General features: G+C 35.7%; 1 protein-coding gene across 2 annotated transcripts in view; it reads left to right on the top strand.

Annotated features, from left to right (window-relative positions):
- The first annotated feature begins 851 nt into the window (after positions 1–851).
- USP53 (ubiquitin specific peptidase 53) overlaps positions 852–16699 on the top strand; it is a 28252-nt gene continuing 12404 nt past the window's right edge. For both annotated transcript variants that reach the window (XM_075708805.1, XM_075708806.1), the window contains exons 1-12: positions 852–995; positions 3394–3486; positions 7538–7672; positions 9051–9164; positions 9246–9328; positions 9649–9754; positions 10559–10705; positions 11252–11401; positions 11885–12056; positions 13006–13155; positions 14539–14682; positions 14928–15660. In XM_075708805.1, coding sequence (XP_075564920.1) covers positions 852–995; positions 3394–3486; positions 7538–7672; positions 9051–9164; positions 9246–9328; positions 9649–9754; positions 10559–10705; positions 11252–11401; positions 11885–12056; positions 13006–13155; positions 14539–14682; positions 14928–15660 — 2171 coding nt within the window. The remainder of the gene's footprint in view (positions 996–3393; positions 3487–7537; positions 7673–9050; positions 9165–9245; positions 9329–9648; positions 9755–10558; positions 10706–11251; positions 11402–11884; positions 12057–13005; positions 13156–14538; positions 14683–14927; positions 15661–16699) is intronic.

Raw genomic sequence — 16699 nt, forward strand, 5'->3', positions numbered from 1 at the left:
CTCATGTTTTATATGGTCTTTTTATAAGCTGTTGCATATTATCAGCAGAACCTTTACAGTAATTTTATCGTGGTCTTTAGAGGTGTATAATAAGTTAGAAGGTAATTGATTATGACAGGTAAAATAATTTAGTTTTTCTGCCTTAAAAACAACTCGTAGCTGGCAATTGCTTCTCCTCCTCTTCCCTGGTTAATGCATCTGCCTTTAGATTAAGAGCTGTTTTGGCCATGATCTTTTTTCTGATTCAGATGGTCTTTAACATTTTGGAAAATTCCATTTTTATATTTTCTGGTTTTTTTCTATTTCAGATTCACTGGAAAGAGAATGAAATAAACATGGAGTCTTCTAAACTGGAATATATTTCATGGGTTACAGTTAAAAGTAAAAAGAAGATGGAACAAAATGAGAGAACAGGAGTGTAACGCCTGTCAAGAATTTTCCATTTTTGTGATATATATGAACTTGCGATATAATACAACTAATGATTTATAGTACTACTTTATTGATATCCCTGGAAGGAGAAGTCAGTTACTGTGCAACTTGCTTAATAAGAACTTTTATTCTAATAACTTTAACACGTTTTAACCTTAACTGGACACTTTTTTTTTTTTTTAAAGTCTGAGAGTTAAAAACTTTGTATAGCTGTATTTTAACTGAGAAACTGATCCTTAGATGGCTGACAGCTGCTCATGGAAGATGGACTTGAACCCACGAATGGTTACTATTGCACAGAGTTGAATGGAATGCCATGACTCTAGAGCAGTTCTCTTAGGACCTTCTTCTCTGCCTTGCACCCATCATATCCTTAAATATTTAAGCGTAAAAATTGCAATTATAAAGTTTAAAAAATAATGGCATGGGTGAAATTCTTAAGAAAACCTGGGGGTAACCTTGGAAAAGTTTATCAGCCTGGAAGTATACTGTCCCTGGCCCCTACAAAAGGCTTATTAAATGAACCGGGACAAAACAGCTGCTTTCTTAATAGTGCTGTTCAGGTAAGAAAAACTTGATTTATTAAACAGTTCTAGTTTTGTAGCAGCTTAGATGGTCATAGTAGGGAAGCGTTCTCTTAGCAATGCTGTTTTTACCATTTGTATTGCAGTACGTGTATTCTACAGAAAAATACAGCACATTTTTCAATGGTGTTAAATTCAGTTCTCAGTTAAACTTCTTAATGATTCCAAGTAAGACAGAATAGTGTGTCATTTTGGAATGGAATGGACTTTCAAAAAAAAAAAGAAAATGTGGGAATCATAGAAAAGACAGCTGTGTGGAAGTAATTTTATTTAGCATTTCATGTTAAGGAATTCATTTGAGAGTATTAAATATTTACTTCTGCAAAAAATGGCAGCATGTTACTTTGCACGCATTAAGAATATCAGAAAAACTTTCCTTCTGTATTTGGAAACTTAGGACTTTTAAAACTTGCTGCTTGAATTTTAAAACTAATGTTTCTGTCAAACATAGCAGTTTTATTACTTCGCAAAATATACAAGACACTTTTTAATGTGGGGCAACCAGTACTACTGCTTGTATTGAATAGGACAGTGTTAAAATCCCATTTTCTCAGAATTAGCACATGAGTCTGTGGTACTGGGGCATATCAGGAGATGCACATATAGTTGAAAGCTTTGATTCCAATTTTAGGAAAGATTTCTGGAATTAGAGTAGGAAATATACTTGATACCAAAGACATATGACTTAGATTTCATTTTACTGTTTGTATACGTAGGTATTACCGACCAACTTCTTGCATGTGTTTACCTACACTCTTCTGTTTTTACATGAGCTGTAATCGAAAAAATGTTGGCTCCTTAGATCTCTCAAGTGTAGTTTAATAGTACAGTGACATTAGCATGATAAAAATTTGAGTTTTTACAAGCCTACTTACAACAGGGAATATGGGAATCTACTTAATTCTGTGACAGAGCAATGCTAGCCTTTCCACATTGTCTGCAAGTCAGAATAGCAGGCACAGTTTCATTTATACTGTAATTTCTTTTTAGAAATTAACAACAACAGAAAATTTCTAGGCTGTGCAAATAAAGAGCAGAACAATGTAATTTTTTTTTTTGTAATGCTTAGATTTTGGACCTGATCTTTTTCAAATTGTACACAATTATTTGCCAAACTGGCAGAGGGCTTAATGGATGCATAGACTTCCTAAAAAAAACTGTAAGTCTTAAAAATGGTTTTAATCATAAGAGGTATGAGAGCTATATCTACGTGGTGTGTATGTGTATGGTAACTAAATATGTTTAAAAAGGTACAATAGATTTAGTAGAATGAGTTTGCTGGTTTACATTCAATGGGAACAACCTGACCTATATTCTCGTGCAGTTTTGCTATTTTCCCTTAGGGTGCCCTAAAATTAAACCCTAAGTCATTTTTAGTTATAGTTTCAGACAATGCTACTACCTCACAACCTACTGCTGTTTATCAAACGGTGGCTGATGATCAGTGGGTGACTGCCCTGCTACAAGGAGGAATGTGTTCCTTTCTTTTCTTTTAACCTCTGTTCAACCTTCAGAACTGAGGTTGACATTCATTTTCAAATGCATCCTAATTCATTTTAGCTTCTATATTTATAGATAGGATTTTTTTTTTTCTGGATTTGCAGCTGTTGTGTTACTGAGCCTCTTGAGAACTCATTTGGGGGGGGGTTGTGTTTATTTTTTTAATGGGCAACTTTCTGAACTACTGCACTGATTGTGTACCTAAGACATTAGATACTGAAAGCAGCGTAGTGTGGTCAAGCTGACATTACCTTCCTATAGAGTAGTTACGTAAATAAAAGGTAGAAACATACCTGATTAAGCACCAGGATTATTTTGATCTGTGGAAAAACAAATTCATTTCTGCAATCTTTTTAGTAAGAGACCATAAGAATGTAGTATAGATTTAACCCAAAATGATGCTTGCATTTTACCTAACAATTCTGTTTCCACGTTTCCATCCTCTTTTTTTTTTTTTTTTAATTTGAAAGAAAGCACAGAGGGGGAGAGAGGGAAAGAAATTAAGTAAACCCCATAGCCGCCTTCCTCTTACATAAAGCGTTAAGATGACTATTGCAATCTCTGTACACAGTTTAGCTTGCTGCTTGTTTCCTTAAGAGTATTTCAGCTCTTTTTCCACCCAAAGTACATTGTTTGCCATTGTTTCAAAAGTTTACAAAGGAGATCTAAATTTTATGAGTGGTCAATGCGAACCTTTCACTTCTACAATTTACCAAACTAATGGAAAAGGACCATAATTCTTGTAGCAATGTTGGTGCTCAAGTTGTACATGTTATGTGAAATTTAAAAAAAAACAAAAAACTACTATTTGTTGCTGTGTTAAATGTAGAACCTTCAGAACTCATTACTTATTTTCTGTGGAACTTTATTTTTGTAGGTATTATGGCAACTTGACATATTTCGACGAAGTTTAAGAGGTTTAACTGGACATGTGTGTCAGGGAGATGCGTGCATATTTTGTGCTTTAAAGGTAAATAATAATTTTTGGAAGAATCATCTTTCAAAATGAGGGAAAAATAATTTAACTAATTTTTACTAATTTATATCCTTATATATATCTGGGTAACTCTAAGTCATTCTTGTGTAAAGAAACAATTTAGATTTAAGGACATTTGTAACAGATGTTTGTAACAGAAATATTTTCTTGTGTTTAAAGAAGAAATTTTACAGTACACAAATTTTACAGTCTGCTTAAACATAAAACTGTTGTCTATTAAAAGACAGTATATTATTTGAAAATTTCTAGCTAGCCTCTTGGAGTTTTTTTCCTTCTATTTGCATGCATATGCTTTTGTTCTTTCCCATAGTGTTTGAATACAGTTCTTTTACAATAACTAGATTACTGTCTGATAAGGTCTCAAGATTCTTTTTTTACTCGGTAGTTGATGGTAACAGTGCAGAACTTACTTGTTCGGTTTGTAAGTGATGAAAGGCAGGTAGTGGTACTGGAGAACTAATGAAAGCTGTTACCTTCTTAGTGTTTGAAAGTAAGTCAGATCTGCATATCTTAAGTAGTGCGTAAAACTTGTGCTTCAAACAATTTTGTAACTCCTCTGAAGTCTGTAAACAAATGTTGTGTTCTGTTAGGTTGTTATTGCTTTTACTGCACTGGTAATTTGGCTGCCTGCAGTTGCTAGGGAAACAGCTGTAAGCATGATACCTGTGTTTCATTGGGATAAAAATCACAATAAAAAAAATGGGTGGGTTTTTTTTTTAGTAGTATGTACTTTCTACTCTTACTGCAATTTGACAATAAAGACACTTGGGATTCTAATGCAGGACTGTAGACCGTATAGTCAAATATGGTAGTAGATGTAGTGATAGATACAACTGGGAATCACTCATCTGAAGGGAGCTGAAAGGGACAACGCTATTTGAAAATGTAGGAAGTGTTTTTTGACAATGCTAAATTGTAGGAAAGGATAAGCCAAGTATTTTAGAGTTTATTCTCGGGGAGTTTCACAAACCAAACCTTGTTACTGAATAAGCATTTTAGGCAAGAACTGTTTGCAGTGACATTTATTTAATCTTACAGGAGGTGTATAATCTATGTACTGTGTAGGGATTTTTCAGCCACTTTTAGTGTTTATCATGATTGCAGTGTGGTACAGTTGGTTTTGAATGTGTCTCTGTCTTTTTCCGAATATAGTTTTTTTTTTAAAAGGTGCCATTTTATTTCTTTGGTTAAAATGGTTAATTTTAAAAAGCCAACAAGTTGGAGTAGGTTGAGACCACATATTCAGACTAACTTCCCGATGCTTTTATTCCAACCTTTTTACAAGCTGTTGACTCTACAGAACTTGTTGGGACTTTCTGTTTCGTTAGTGTTTTGATGCATATCATGTTGTTCTGCATGCTGGATGCTTGATTTTGTTAGTACGTAAGGTCCAGACAGTAACTCAGGCATACCTATGTTTTCAGACAAAATCTTGTGTCTGTCTGGGGATGATAGCTTTTAGTTTCCTGGAGTTTTGCATGTATAGGGATTCATGTTCATATCTGATGTCATAATATAGCATAAACTTGATGGCCTTTTCCTTTTGATTTGACCCATATTACATGTGAAGTTCTGGTCATTATACAGTCTTGTTCAATGCTGCACTGGAACTGCCTTTAAGAAATGAAGTGGGATTGAAGGGTGAGAATGGCTGGAATGTATGTGTTACAATATGTACTCTTCATGACTAATCCTATCACTGAAATCATAGCGAAAAATAATGTAGGAGCTTCAGTGTGCTCAGAAACATGAAGAAGGTAGTGCTCATGGTGTGTTGCAGTTGAACCTGTAAGTAATGAGTCGTTCTATTCTAATGATACACTTGTGAAGACCAGGTGCTTCTTTTTTTTCAAGGTAAACGTACCACTTGCTGTACCTTAATACCCTCTGTCTTCCTGTAGTTTTTGAGGCTCCACTACAAAATAAGATAGGTTTTGCATCACTTCAAGTCCCCTTCCAGGGCAATACACTAGCTTCAGTTGCTTCATAAGGCTGCTGTAATTTAGGACTTGAAATTTTCTTTATTCTTTCAGGTATCTGTTCTTGAGGGATTGATTACCCCCATGATGCATCTTCTTGTGCGATTTATCTAAATGGATTACTGTACCTGAATATTTTGCATTGCCTGGACTGTCATGTCTTCCTATTTTGATACGTTCCCAAGAATACTGATAAGAAGTGGTATTGCTGCCTGTTCTGAAATTGGTTAGAATGGAATTAATTATTGCGTTAACAGTATAGTTGTGATCTTTGTAACTGCATGGCCAGTAGCCTAGGTCCTGAACTCAAAACATTGTGGTTAACTCATTTGGAAGTATCTGTCCTCAGTCATTATGTACACTACTGCGTTTGCTTTTTTGGCTTTTTAGAGATACTGGTTGAGTGATTCTGTTTGTTCTGTGTTCAGAACCTGGGGCATTTTGATTTTCATGCAGTGTGTATGCTGGATGAGGATGCATTTCAGTAACTTGTTTGTGACTTGGTTTGTTTTTTGGTTTGGGGGTTGCATTTTTTTTTGTGGACTTGGGCTATTTTAACCCTTCTTACTTCTTCACCAATAAAGAAGGATATTTTATCTATATCAGCCTCTCCTATAAACTAAAAGCATAGCCAATAAATTCTGGTTTACTTTAGTTTAATCCATTATCTTTTTCTTTTGGTGGTGTTCTGAGAGTTAAATATGCTCTTCTCTGCATAACACTGGGCTGGGACTCTGACTATGCAGGCCACTAAAATGAGCATACGTATCTGCATAACTGCTTATCTGTACTTTTTTTTTAGCTGGACATGTAAGGCTCTGTTGCATACCAAAAATGACCTAGCAGCCAAAATGGGAAGTGATAAATGTTTTCAAAGCAGAGTTAACTTGTATTACCAGATCGGTTAAGAACTTAATTTTGAATGTTTACCTTGAGATATTGACTGTAATTTTTATCAGTAGTCCATGCTTTTTGTTATGAGAGGGAAGTTTAAATATTTGACAGACACTTACCCTGGAATGCATCATGGTTAAAACACTACTTTCTGTTAGCACTGAAACTTTGCTTGTCTGTTGTATCTTTGCCTTCTGTCCAACAGATTTTTTTAACCATAGGAAGCCTATGTGAAGAATACATATCCTTATTTGTATTTTACATGACTTCTCCTGATTTGCTTTGTCTTTATTCTCTTCATTTTTCTCAAAATTTTCACTTAGAATTCTTGACAGTGGAATACACCCTTTAATATCTGCAAATGTTTTCTCATTCGTTTAATAGCTTTTAACTTTCAGTTCTTTCAAAATCAATCTCCGTTACTTGCTAAATGATGAGGTCACTTGCATACGTATCTCTGCCAAAAAAAAAAAAAAGTAGTAGCCAACTATCTCTTCTGGGAAATGAAAAAAAAAAAAATCAGGTGCAATTTATTCTCATGTTCTGGAACTGCAGATAGACTTGTTCTCTTGTGTGCACTGGTTCAGCAGAGAGCTGATTTAATAGCAAGGATTATTAGCATTCTACCTAATTTATGGAAGTCTTTTGCATACCCATAATGTTAATAAAGATACACTCCAGTCTCAAGTAGTAATGTGAATGTTACATTATTTAATGAATGATGGGTGTTAACTAACCTGAGCGGTAGTATATTATGCCATGAGAGATACACACCATCTTTAAAGATGAGATACTTATGCATGAAGCACTATTCCAGTGGCCAAATTAAAAAAGCTGCATAGTTACAAACCAGGGCTTGTGTTGCTTCTGGGAGCTAAAGTCAATCACTTGCATTTTTATATACTTCTATGTTGTTCTTCTATTGGATCAAAGTTCAGTTTGGTAGCATAACTTGTTATAATGGAATGAATAACAGAACACAGAACCTAAGTAACTTTAAGAGAAAACAGTAATTTCTAAAGTTGCATAGAATTATAAACATTTTATATATTTGCTGTTTAGGCATGCTGCATAAGAACTGATGTATTTATGTAGAACCACAGTGTCTAGTCAAGTGGCTAATGAAGCTAAGTAATCATATTCCTTTCTAGGCAATATTTTCACAATTTCAACACAGTCGAGAAAAAGCACTCCCATCAGATAATATGAGACATGCCCTGGCAGAAAGTTTTAAGGATGAACAGCGTTTCCAGCTTGGATTCATGGATGATGCAGCAGAATGCTTTGTAAGTATTCTTTGTGATAGTTGTTGAGAATTACGTTAGCTTTGAGGATGCCAAGCTGGCCTGTTGTTTTGGTAGCACCAGGCTCACAGATGGGATACAAGCTGTGTAATAACTACTGGCCTTTGTGCCAGTTTAGGGGAACGCATGGAGTAAGTGTCTGGCAATGTGGGATGGGGTAATCTTGCATTTGTTCCATACTTTCTTCCCTAACTGTAGCTCAGGCAGAGGGATATGTGAAACATTGTTACTACAGAAGGTTGGTGAGGATGATGAACTCTCAATCTCTCCTAAAAGTTTTTGGAGGGAGAGAAGGGTTATCTTCTCAGGAGAAGAGGCACCTACGGGTTTGAATATGTAGCCTGCTCCTCCAAGTATTCTCTCATCAGCTATTGAAATATGTTCCGTTAGAACTAGCCAGCTTATTACTGAAGTCTTCTGCAGAAGGGATTTCCATTTTCTTATCCAAGAGTGAACGAATACTTGAAGATCTTGACTCTTGCTGCAATTACTTTCTGCTTTTATGAAGTGTCTCATTGAAAAACATGAGCCATTCCTGTGGCCATAAAAGATGACTCAAGATCACATAGAATGCTGGTAAAGAAGCCTTTTGAAGAAGTCCTGTATTAGGCAATGAAAATTGTTCACCAAAAAAAAAAAAAAATCAGTATTAACCTTCAGACACAGATTTGAGGGACAGAAAATATGGTTGCTGCTTTGATTACTTTCAGCTTTGGACATCCTTTGGAAGTATCCACAAATGAATACCTACCTGCCAGATGCATGCTGATTCAGGGGCCAAACTGGTGACAATGATAGTACTTTTTTTTTTCTTTTTGTTTATTTTTCTTTTCTTTTAAGGTTAAAAAATGAGACTTGGCATGGGATCAGGCATGTGCTATTTATGAGCTTTTTCCATGCTTCTGTCAACAGTACTTGTTTTGCTGGCACATGTGCTAAATGTGATCAGATGATCAGATTGATATGCAGAGAAAAACGTAAAAGTGTAAAGAATAACTGAGACAGAGGCCTGATACAAAAAATATTTCAGTCATTGCATGCAATGACATTAGTATCATGTCTTACTGTAAGAACAGCTTTTTTAATTTTTCTTGAAGATTCACTTCCTTCAAAGGGGAAAGCACTCTGGAAGAACAGTTGGGTAACTGTTGTCTGATGCTGTTTTGTTAATGTTTGGAAACCTTGAGATGAAGAGAATCCTCATCCACTGGGTTGTGGATAGGGACAGAATTAAATACACGTTAAACTTTTAGGTGTACTATTTGGAGCCAAGGGGAGTAGTTGGAGTATTAAACTGTAACATTGCTCATATTCTCACTTCATCAGTTCAGTTTATATTTACATTATTATTTCTATTTAGGAAAATATCCTTGAGAGGATTCATTTTCACCTAGTGCCAAACAGTGAAACAGATATGTGCACTTCAAAATCCTGTATTTCTCATCAGAAGTTTGCTATGACACTGTATGAACAGGTCAGACCTTTATTTGATTGCTTTAACAAATAATTTATTTCCACTGTCCTGAGTAAATAAAAAGTATTTTTATTTTTGTAGTGTGTATGTCGCAGTTGTGGAGCATCATCAGACCCATTGCCTTTTACGGAATTTGTGCGTTATATTTCTACCACAGCCCTGTGGTAAGAGCTTTTATTTTTGTATCTCATTTTTCTATATACACCCTTCCAGTAATAAGCAAAGCATGCCAGAGAAATGCTGTAGGTGTTAAAAATGAATGTGTATTCCTTTGTTACAATGTGTTTTTGAGATACTGTCCAAAAGTTACATTTGGATTTCAAAAGCAAGATGTAGAGAGAGCTTGACAAAAAGTATGTATTGCTACTGTTTTACCTCTGTATCTTTTCTTTTTAGTCATAAGATATTGTTAAGTGAGAGTTGACTGAAATCTGTTAACTCTTACGAAGGGAGATACACAGTTATTTCAATTTATTTTTTACAGTAATGAAGTAGAAAGAATGATGGAGAGGCATGAACGTCTCAAGCCAGAAATGTTTGCAGAATTGCTGCAGGCAGCAAATACTGCTGATGACTACAGAAAGTGTCCTGTAAGTAAACAAAGATGTTGCATTACTTCAAGATACAAGGGAGGACTTTTTAGGATATTAAATCAGGCTAAAGCATTCCCCTGAAAGCAGGATTACCTGTGGCCACTTCAGCATGGTCCAGCTTAGGCTAAAAAAGCCCTTAAATTTATATTTTATTGCTCCAGTTCTAGATAAACATGGTATTGTAGGTACAAGTGGCCTGTTTAGAAAGTCAAGTTATTAGTTCCGTGTTTTATTCTTCCCTTCATGTTCAACAGAGCGCTAGGTGGTTTGAATTTGTTGGAACAGGTGTATTTTCTGAGTGAAGCTGCTTTAGTTCATATACTCTGACAGCTTGGCAGTGTTGTCTGCTATTGGAATAATTTCGTGCTTCTATTGACAAAAATAGTCTCTTTTAGCTTGTTCTATTTAATTCCTGTCTTCCTTTAATGGTTCTGTGTAAATACTGTTAATTTATGAACCATCGAAAAGTACACAAGAACATATAGACCTAAGCTGAAATGTTGAAATGGAGGGGGAACACAAGAGAAGTTGTGGTGGTGATGTGGATGTTTTCAGAGATTTCTGTTTTAAGGTGGTGATTGGATGTAGAAGTTTAGCTTTAGTCTTCATCAGAGTGTGTTTACGATGAAGAATTTTACCATTAAATTGTTAGAAACAAACACCGTAATTAAATTTGAGAATTGAATTGCAGAGTTGTTTTGTTGCACTATTTCTTGTCTAGTAACTCAACTTTGGACTTCCATTTTTTTTAAACATCTTTGCTTTCCTTCCCATCATATTTTTTATTTTTCCTTTTTCTAGAGTAACTGTGGTCAAAAAATAAAAATTCGTCGTGTTCTTATGAATTGTCCCGAGATTGTCACAATTGGTTTAGTCTGGGATTCGGAACACTCTGACCTGACAGAAGAGGTTATGCGGAATCTGGCAACACAACTTTATCTTCCTGGGGTATCTGACCTAAAACTTACTATTTGCTTATTCTAGAATTTCATTTTACATGTATTTCATGTATATGTAAATATATACAAAATATAAATATATATATACACACACATAAGTATTTTTAAAAAAGCACAATTTAACTTCAAAGTTTACGTCTACTTTTACCATTCTTTACAATGTGCTGCTTGATGTAGTTCCTGTGAGAGGAGAAAGTCCCGTCAGAAGTGTCTTATGCCTAAGTACAAAGATCAATGTAGGTGAATTCCTACTTGAAAATCTAGGAATATCATGTTCAGTTTGAAATTTGTGGAATTGTTCCAGAGCATTATTGTTTTACCCTTTCAACTCTACAAAAATAAATGTTAAAATAGACCTAATAAGTGCAAAAATCCTTATTTATACTCATGAAAAAAATGTATAATGCAACATATATATATATATTAATAATATAGATATTTAATACCAGTTGCCTTGGTGAAATGCCACTAGTAGGTCTGGAAATTGAGGGTAAATGTTTTACACATGTTTTAAAATATATAACCATTTTTACAGCTGTTTTATAGGGTTACAGATGAAAATGCCAAAAATAGTGAACTTTTTCTTGTGGGAATGATTTGCTACACAAGCCGACATTACTGTGCCTTTGCCTTTCACACCAAGAGTTGCAAATGGGTGCTGTTCGATGATGCTAATGTAAAAGAGGTAAATTTTTGTACTGCTACCAAATTTCGTGATCTTTACTCCTCTAGAATGCATTCTTCTAACACCAAACTTGAAACAAGTCAAATGTCTTTATTAAAATAAACCTTTAGTTTTGTAAATCAGTTTTCACAAATGAATTTTAGAACTGACTTCGCTACTTTACAGTTCTGCCTTCCAAATGCCACGTTTCAGAATGTTACTGCACTTGTCTACTGTTGAATGTGTACTTTTAATGAAAAAGAAGACCTAATTACTGGCAGCTGTATTCGTAGTCTTGATGTTCTGATGTTAGCCCATGTAATACTGGTTCTAGCTTTTTGCCACAATTTACATAAACTCATGTGCCAAAATGTTGAATCTTAATGTACCTTTGGAATTAGGCATTTGTTACCTGTTGCTTAATAAATTATTCTTTCCATCATTGGGTTCAATGCTGTTGATAAAGTTTTAGCGTTTTGGTTTGGTTTTTTTGTTTCTTCTTAGATTGGAACAAAATGGAAAGATGTGGTCTCCAGGTGCATTCGATGTCACTTTCAGCCATTGTTGCTATTTTATGCGAACCCAGATGGCACAGCTGTATCTCCAGAAGATGCTCCAAAGCAGATTATTCACTGGTCTCAATGCAAAGCAGCGGGAGCAATTGGGGAAGACTTGGGTAATTAAGATTTTTTTTTTAACAGCATCAACTGTATTTCTGAAATGGGGATTATAAAGGAGAAGGTAATAGATTAGCTGCTTTGTTCTTAAATACTTTTGTCAACAATTATCTAAAGGGTCTCAAAAGAAAAGAGATTAGTGTATATATTCAGTATTAGAACTGTTTCATGTCTGGTAAGGGAATACAAATGAGACTCATGGACAATGGGGAAAAACGATTTTCTACTGTAGATTGTTTATAACTACTTTACACATAACCAGTAATTTCAGAAGAAAATTGTATATTTCTATATGCAGATGTTCTTGTGTATGTATTGATACATTTACAACACCTTTAAAATGCTACAAAAAGATACTTTAAAGCTTCATACAAATAGAGAAGATATATTTGGAGCATGTGTGTTTGTTTATGTGTATATATACACACACAGACACACAGCACAATTCAGAACTTTGGGAAAAACCAAAACGAGCTGCAGGAGACATTTTCTCCGAGATTCATGTAGCATAGGCCTCAATATGTAAGAATCCAGTCTTTTGGTTCTGTAGTTTGTACTGCTGTCTTCTTGTGGTTTTTTGGGGTTTGGTTTTTTTTTTTTTTTTCTTAAATGTGAAACATAACATACAAGTAAATTAAATAAAAGGCCAATTGAATTTGGCATGTTCCTCTTCATGTAATGAGTGGCAATAGACATAGACTGTTTCAGGGAAGAAAGAATTGAGGACCCCATTCCACTACGGTCTACCACTATAAATATGGCAGTATATAAAATGTTACAGACCTTATTTTCTAGCATTTTGACATGTGGTGTGGTTTTTTGGTGAGGTTTTTCTCTTGTTCGGGTTTTTTTTTTTTTAATCTGCAATTAAAAAGTTTTTAATTTAGATAATGGAAACTTTGAATTAGGAAGCCTTTGATTTCTAAAGATAGATATGTTGTTTGATAGGATTTGAAAAGCATTCTGCTCCTAAATCAGACCCCATGAAAGAGAATGGAATTGGAGACCCCACTAATCAGAGGAGTAATAAAAAACTTCAGCCAGATAATTCAGCATTCAGTCGAAGCCATATTCAAGCTAGTGGTGGTAGAGGTCCAGGTATGTATTCCCCACCACCCAGTCCCACCCCCAAAAAGACCCCAACCATGTCTTGTTATGGAATATTTCAGTTGATAGCATTTCAGGTATGTGCTAACCTCTGGACTAGAACTATTTCTAAAGGAAGAATTCCATCATTGACTTGAATGAATCTTTGAATAACAACTGATGTTTAATATCTGCCATGGAATGTTAACTTTTCTGGAGAACTGTAAATGCAAAATTTTTGTTATTACCCCTTGTTATTTCTGCACTAAAGTGGCTCTTGAGGCCTTGATCCATTTCTCAAACATCATCATGCCTTTCAATCATATTGTCAGTTAAAAGGCACATTAGAAACTTGAAGCTGATGGATCTTTTGGAGCACATGGTGTGGCTCCGTGGATCATCGGCTATTTGAGGAACGCTGTTCCCCAACAGTATTGTGATATGCAGCATTATTTGTAGTCCTGTATATTAATGGACTTTGTCTTATGTTTGGAAAGAACAGTAAAAAAAGCTGTCATATCTGTTTAAAAATCCATTCTATCTGTACGTTAGGCTTCCAAGCAAATCAAGCTCTAAGAAGTCATATGAGGCAGTGACTTCTGCATTACTTGTCAGTGCCTTTGCTCTGAACTCCCCATACTTCTCAGGTGGAGAGATGCTGCCTTCTCTTGAGATGTTTCTCCTCTGTCTTTATTGTTGAATTCCTACACTTTTTAAAACTGAGAATGCTCAGCTTGGTAACTTTTTTTGATGGAGTGATGACTCAGAAATGGTCAGTATTTACCTTTTCAGAAATAGGAGGATTTGCTTTCATAAACAGTGACTCCACTGTTTTATTGAAAGTAGACCTTCACATTTAGACAAGGTTACTTAGATTCATTTTTCCAGTATAATTCATAGAATTCAATGCAAATAGTGTCCTGGTTTTGGCTGGGACAGAGTTACTTTTCTTCCTAGTAGCTGGCATAGTGCTGTGTTTTGGACCAACAAGCGTTTCATTACATTTTCTCGCCCCTGTCCAGTTGAGAAGGGGAGTGACAGAGCAGCTTTGGTGGGCGCTTGGCATCCAGCCAGGGTCAACCCACCACAATGGTATATGCTTTGAAAATGGCTCAAGCATTCAATTTTAGTAAGTAAGAGGTGTTTGTAAGACATGCTCGACATAATGCAGCTTTGGTTACTTTCATTAGCTCCGTCTAGTTGACTCCTTGGCGATACCTATACATTTATATCTCTACTCTACACCTTATTTTCTTAATGTGTCATGCAATTCATTAGTCTTTTTAAGTAATACTAATATTAAAAACTAAATGTTACGGTACATGAATATATTTGTGTGTTTTGATGATGAATGACTTCTTAGTAATGATCTTTGACAGAAAGTATTTTTTGCAGCTAAGTTATGTTACAGCGATCAAAAAGACAGGCTAAAGGATATATCCAGAGAGTGTGCTCAGAAAGCTGCTGATATGAAAAACTTCACATCTTTACGAAAAGATGCAGACAGAGGACCAAGAAGAGAGTCTGGGAGACAAAGAGGTACATTTTAAAAATACAATCAGAGAATCAATGGGTTAAATAGCTTTTAGCATCAATAACTAGATGTGCAGATTTTTTTCTCCTTTTAAGAGAACACACTGTAAGATTAGAGTTTCCTAGTTTTCAGTATTCTGAAATACGTGCTGAATTTGTTGAGATAGTGTAAGAAATCTAAGTACTGTAACAATATCAGTTAAATATTAATGAGAACTTTAATGGAGCTTCTTTCTTTTTCTTCTTATAAGATTTGATTGGGGAAGATCGTTCCAATTTTAAGTCAGGGTCTCCTCCAGTTGGAAATGGACTTAGACACTGTGCTGATCAGCGCATATACAGCAGCCAGGGAAAAGGCTCCTATAAGCATGACAATGCACCTCCCCAAGCAAAGCTTTCTGTACAGGTGCTTGGATCAAATAAACCAGAAGCTTTTCCTGTTGGGGAGAAACCAATGATGAGGACCCGGACTGATGGTGTCACAGGCTACGATACAGACACCAGTCAAGATGCTAGGGACAAAGGAAGTGTCAGCAGCAGCAAAAGCAGAAGTAAAGGTTGGAAACCTATGCGAGAGACCCTAAACGTAGACAGCATTTTCAGTGAGACGGTGAAAAAGCAGCATAGCCCAAAGCACAAGGCAAATCCTAACGCTAAATCTAAGCATGAAAAGGAGCGAAGCTTTAACCATTGGCCAAGAGAGAACCAAATCCAGAAAGGTTTAATGACTATATATGAAGATGAAACAAAACAGGATACAGGAAGTCGAAGTTCACTGGATTCGGAAGGAAAAGGGAATGCTGAAAAAAGCAAAGGATTTACAGAGAGAAAAATCCATGGTGATAACTGGCAAATTCAGAGGACAGAATCCGGCTATGAAAGCAGTGATTACATCAGCAATGGATCTGCAAATCCGGACTCACCTGTTATTGAAGGAATCAACCCAGCAGATGTCAAGAATGTTAAAGAAAGTGCTTCCTGCAGGTAATGCTAACGCTCTTAGAACTTGCATAGATTGTATTTACAGAAAAATAAGTTCTTCTGATATTCATGTGTTGTTGCAAAAAAAAAAAAATCAAGAAAATATGCTTTGGAACTTTATACGTTTGAGGTCAGGTATGTAGAAGGCTAGCAATGTGTCTAGAATAAGGCTGTGGACAATTAAGTGTTAAGTTTACCTTCACTCTGAGGCTGCAACGCTAGTTCTGTTTGGAAGGCGCTGAGCTGCATTATTAAGACGCTGAGCAAGAACTGCTAAGCCCTCCTGAGGGGCAGGGTGTGTTAATTTGAAATAATTGCTACGCTTCTTTAGTTACAAGTTTTTTAGACTGTGGGTGACTTGCCATCTGCAATGGAATACAAGTGTCTATATAAATCATATCTGTAACAGTTGTACAGACAGGCCCCTGACAAGGGCATGGGAATGGCAGTAGGTCAATCTTGTATACTGTTACTAGTCATTGTTCTGAAATGCAGTTTTCTAGAACACCTCATATATATTGATCACTAGATAATTGATTGACCTGTTTGAAAGAAATCTTTGCTGAAAAGTGTAAAATTACTAAAGCTGGCCAAAAATGTGCTTAGTAGCCAAACTTCATTAAACTTACTAAGAATCAATGTATGCTTGTAACAGCTATGTTGCCCAGAGATGTTGTGGAGTCTCTGTGGAGATGCTCATAACCCAACTGGACGTGGTCCTGGGCAGCCCACTGCAGTTGACCCTGCTTGAGCAAGGGGTTTGGACTAGATGGTCTGAAGATGTCCCTTCCAACTTAAATGATTATGTGGTGCTGTGAAATACAAAGTTATCAACCTTCCACGTGCGGTTTTCTGTATTGTGTGTCTTAAGTTGTATGTGGAACGTAGTTCCTGCTAGAACCCATACGTTCTTCTGTCGAATCTTGTTTATATCCATAAAATGGAAGAGCACAGGTGTGAGACCAAGCCTAGTCACAAATGATTGCTGGATTTGAGCAAGTTTTTGGATGTGTATTTTCATGAAAAGTTATTTTACAGGGGA

This window comes from Pelecanus crispus, chromosome 4 (genome assembly GCF_030463565.1).
Source record: "Pelecanus crispus isolate bPelCri1 chromosome 4, bPelCri1.pri, whole genome shotgun sequence".
NCBI classification, from domain to species: Eukaryota; Metazoa; Chordata; class Aves; order Pelecaniformes; family Pelecanidae; genus Pelecanus; species Pelecanus crispus.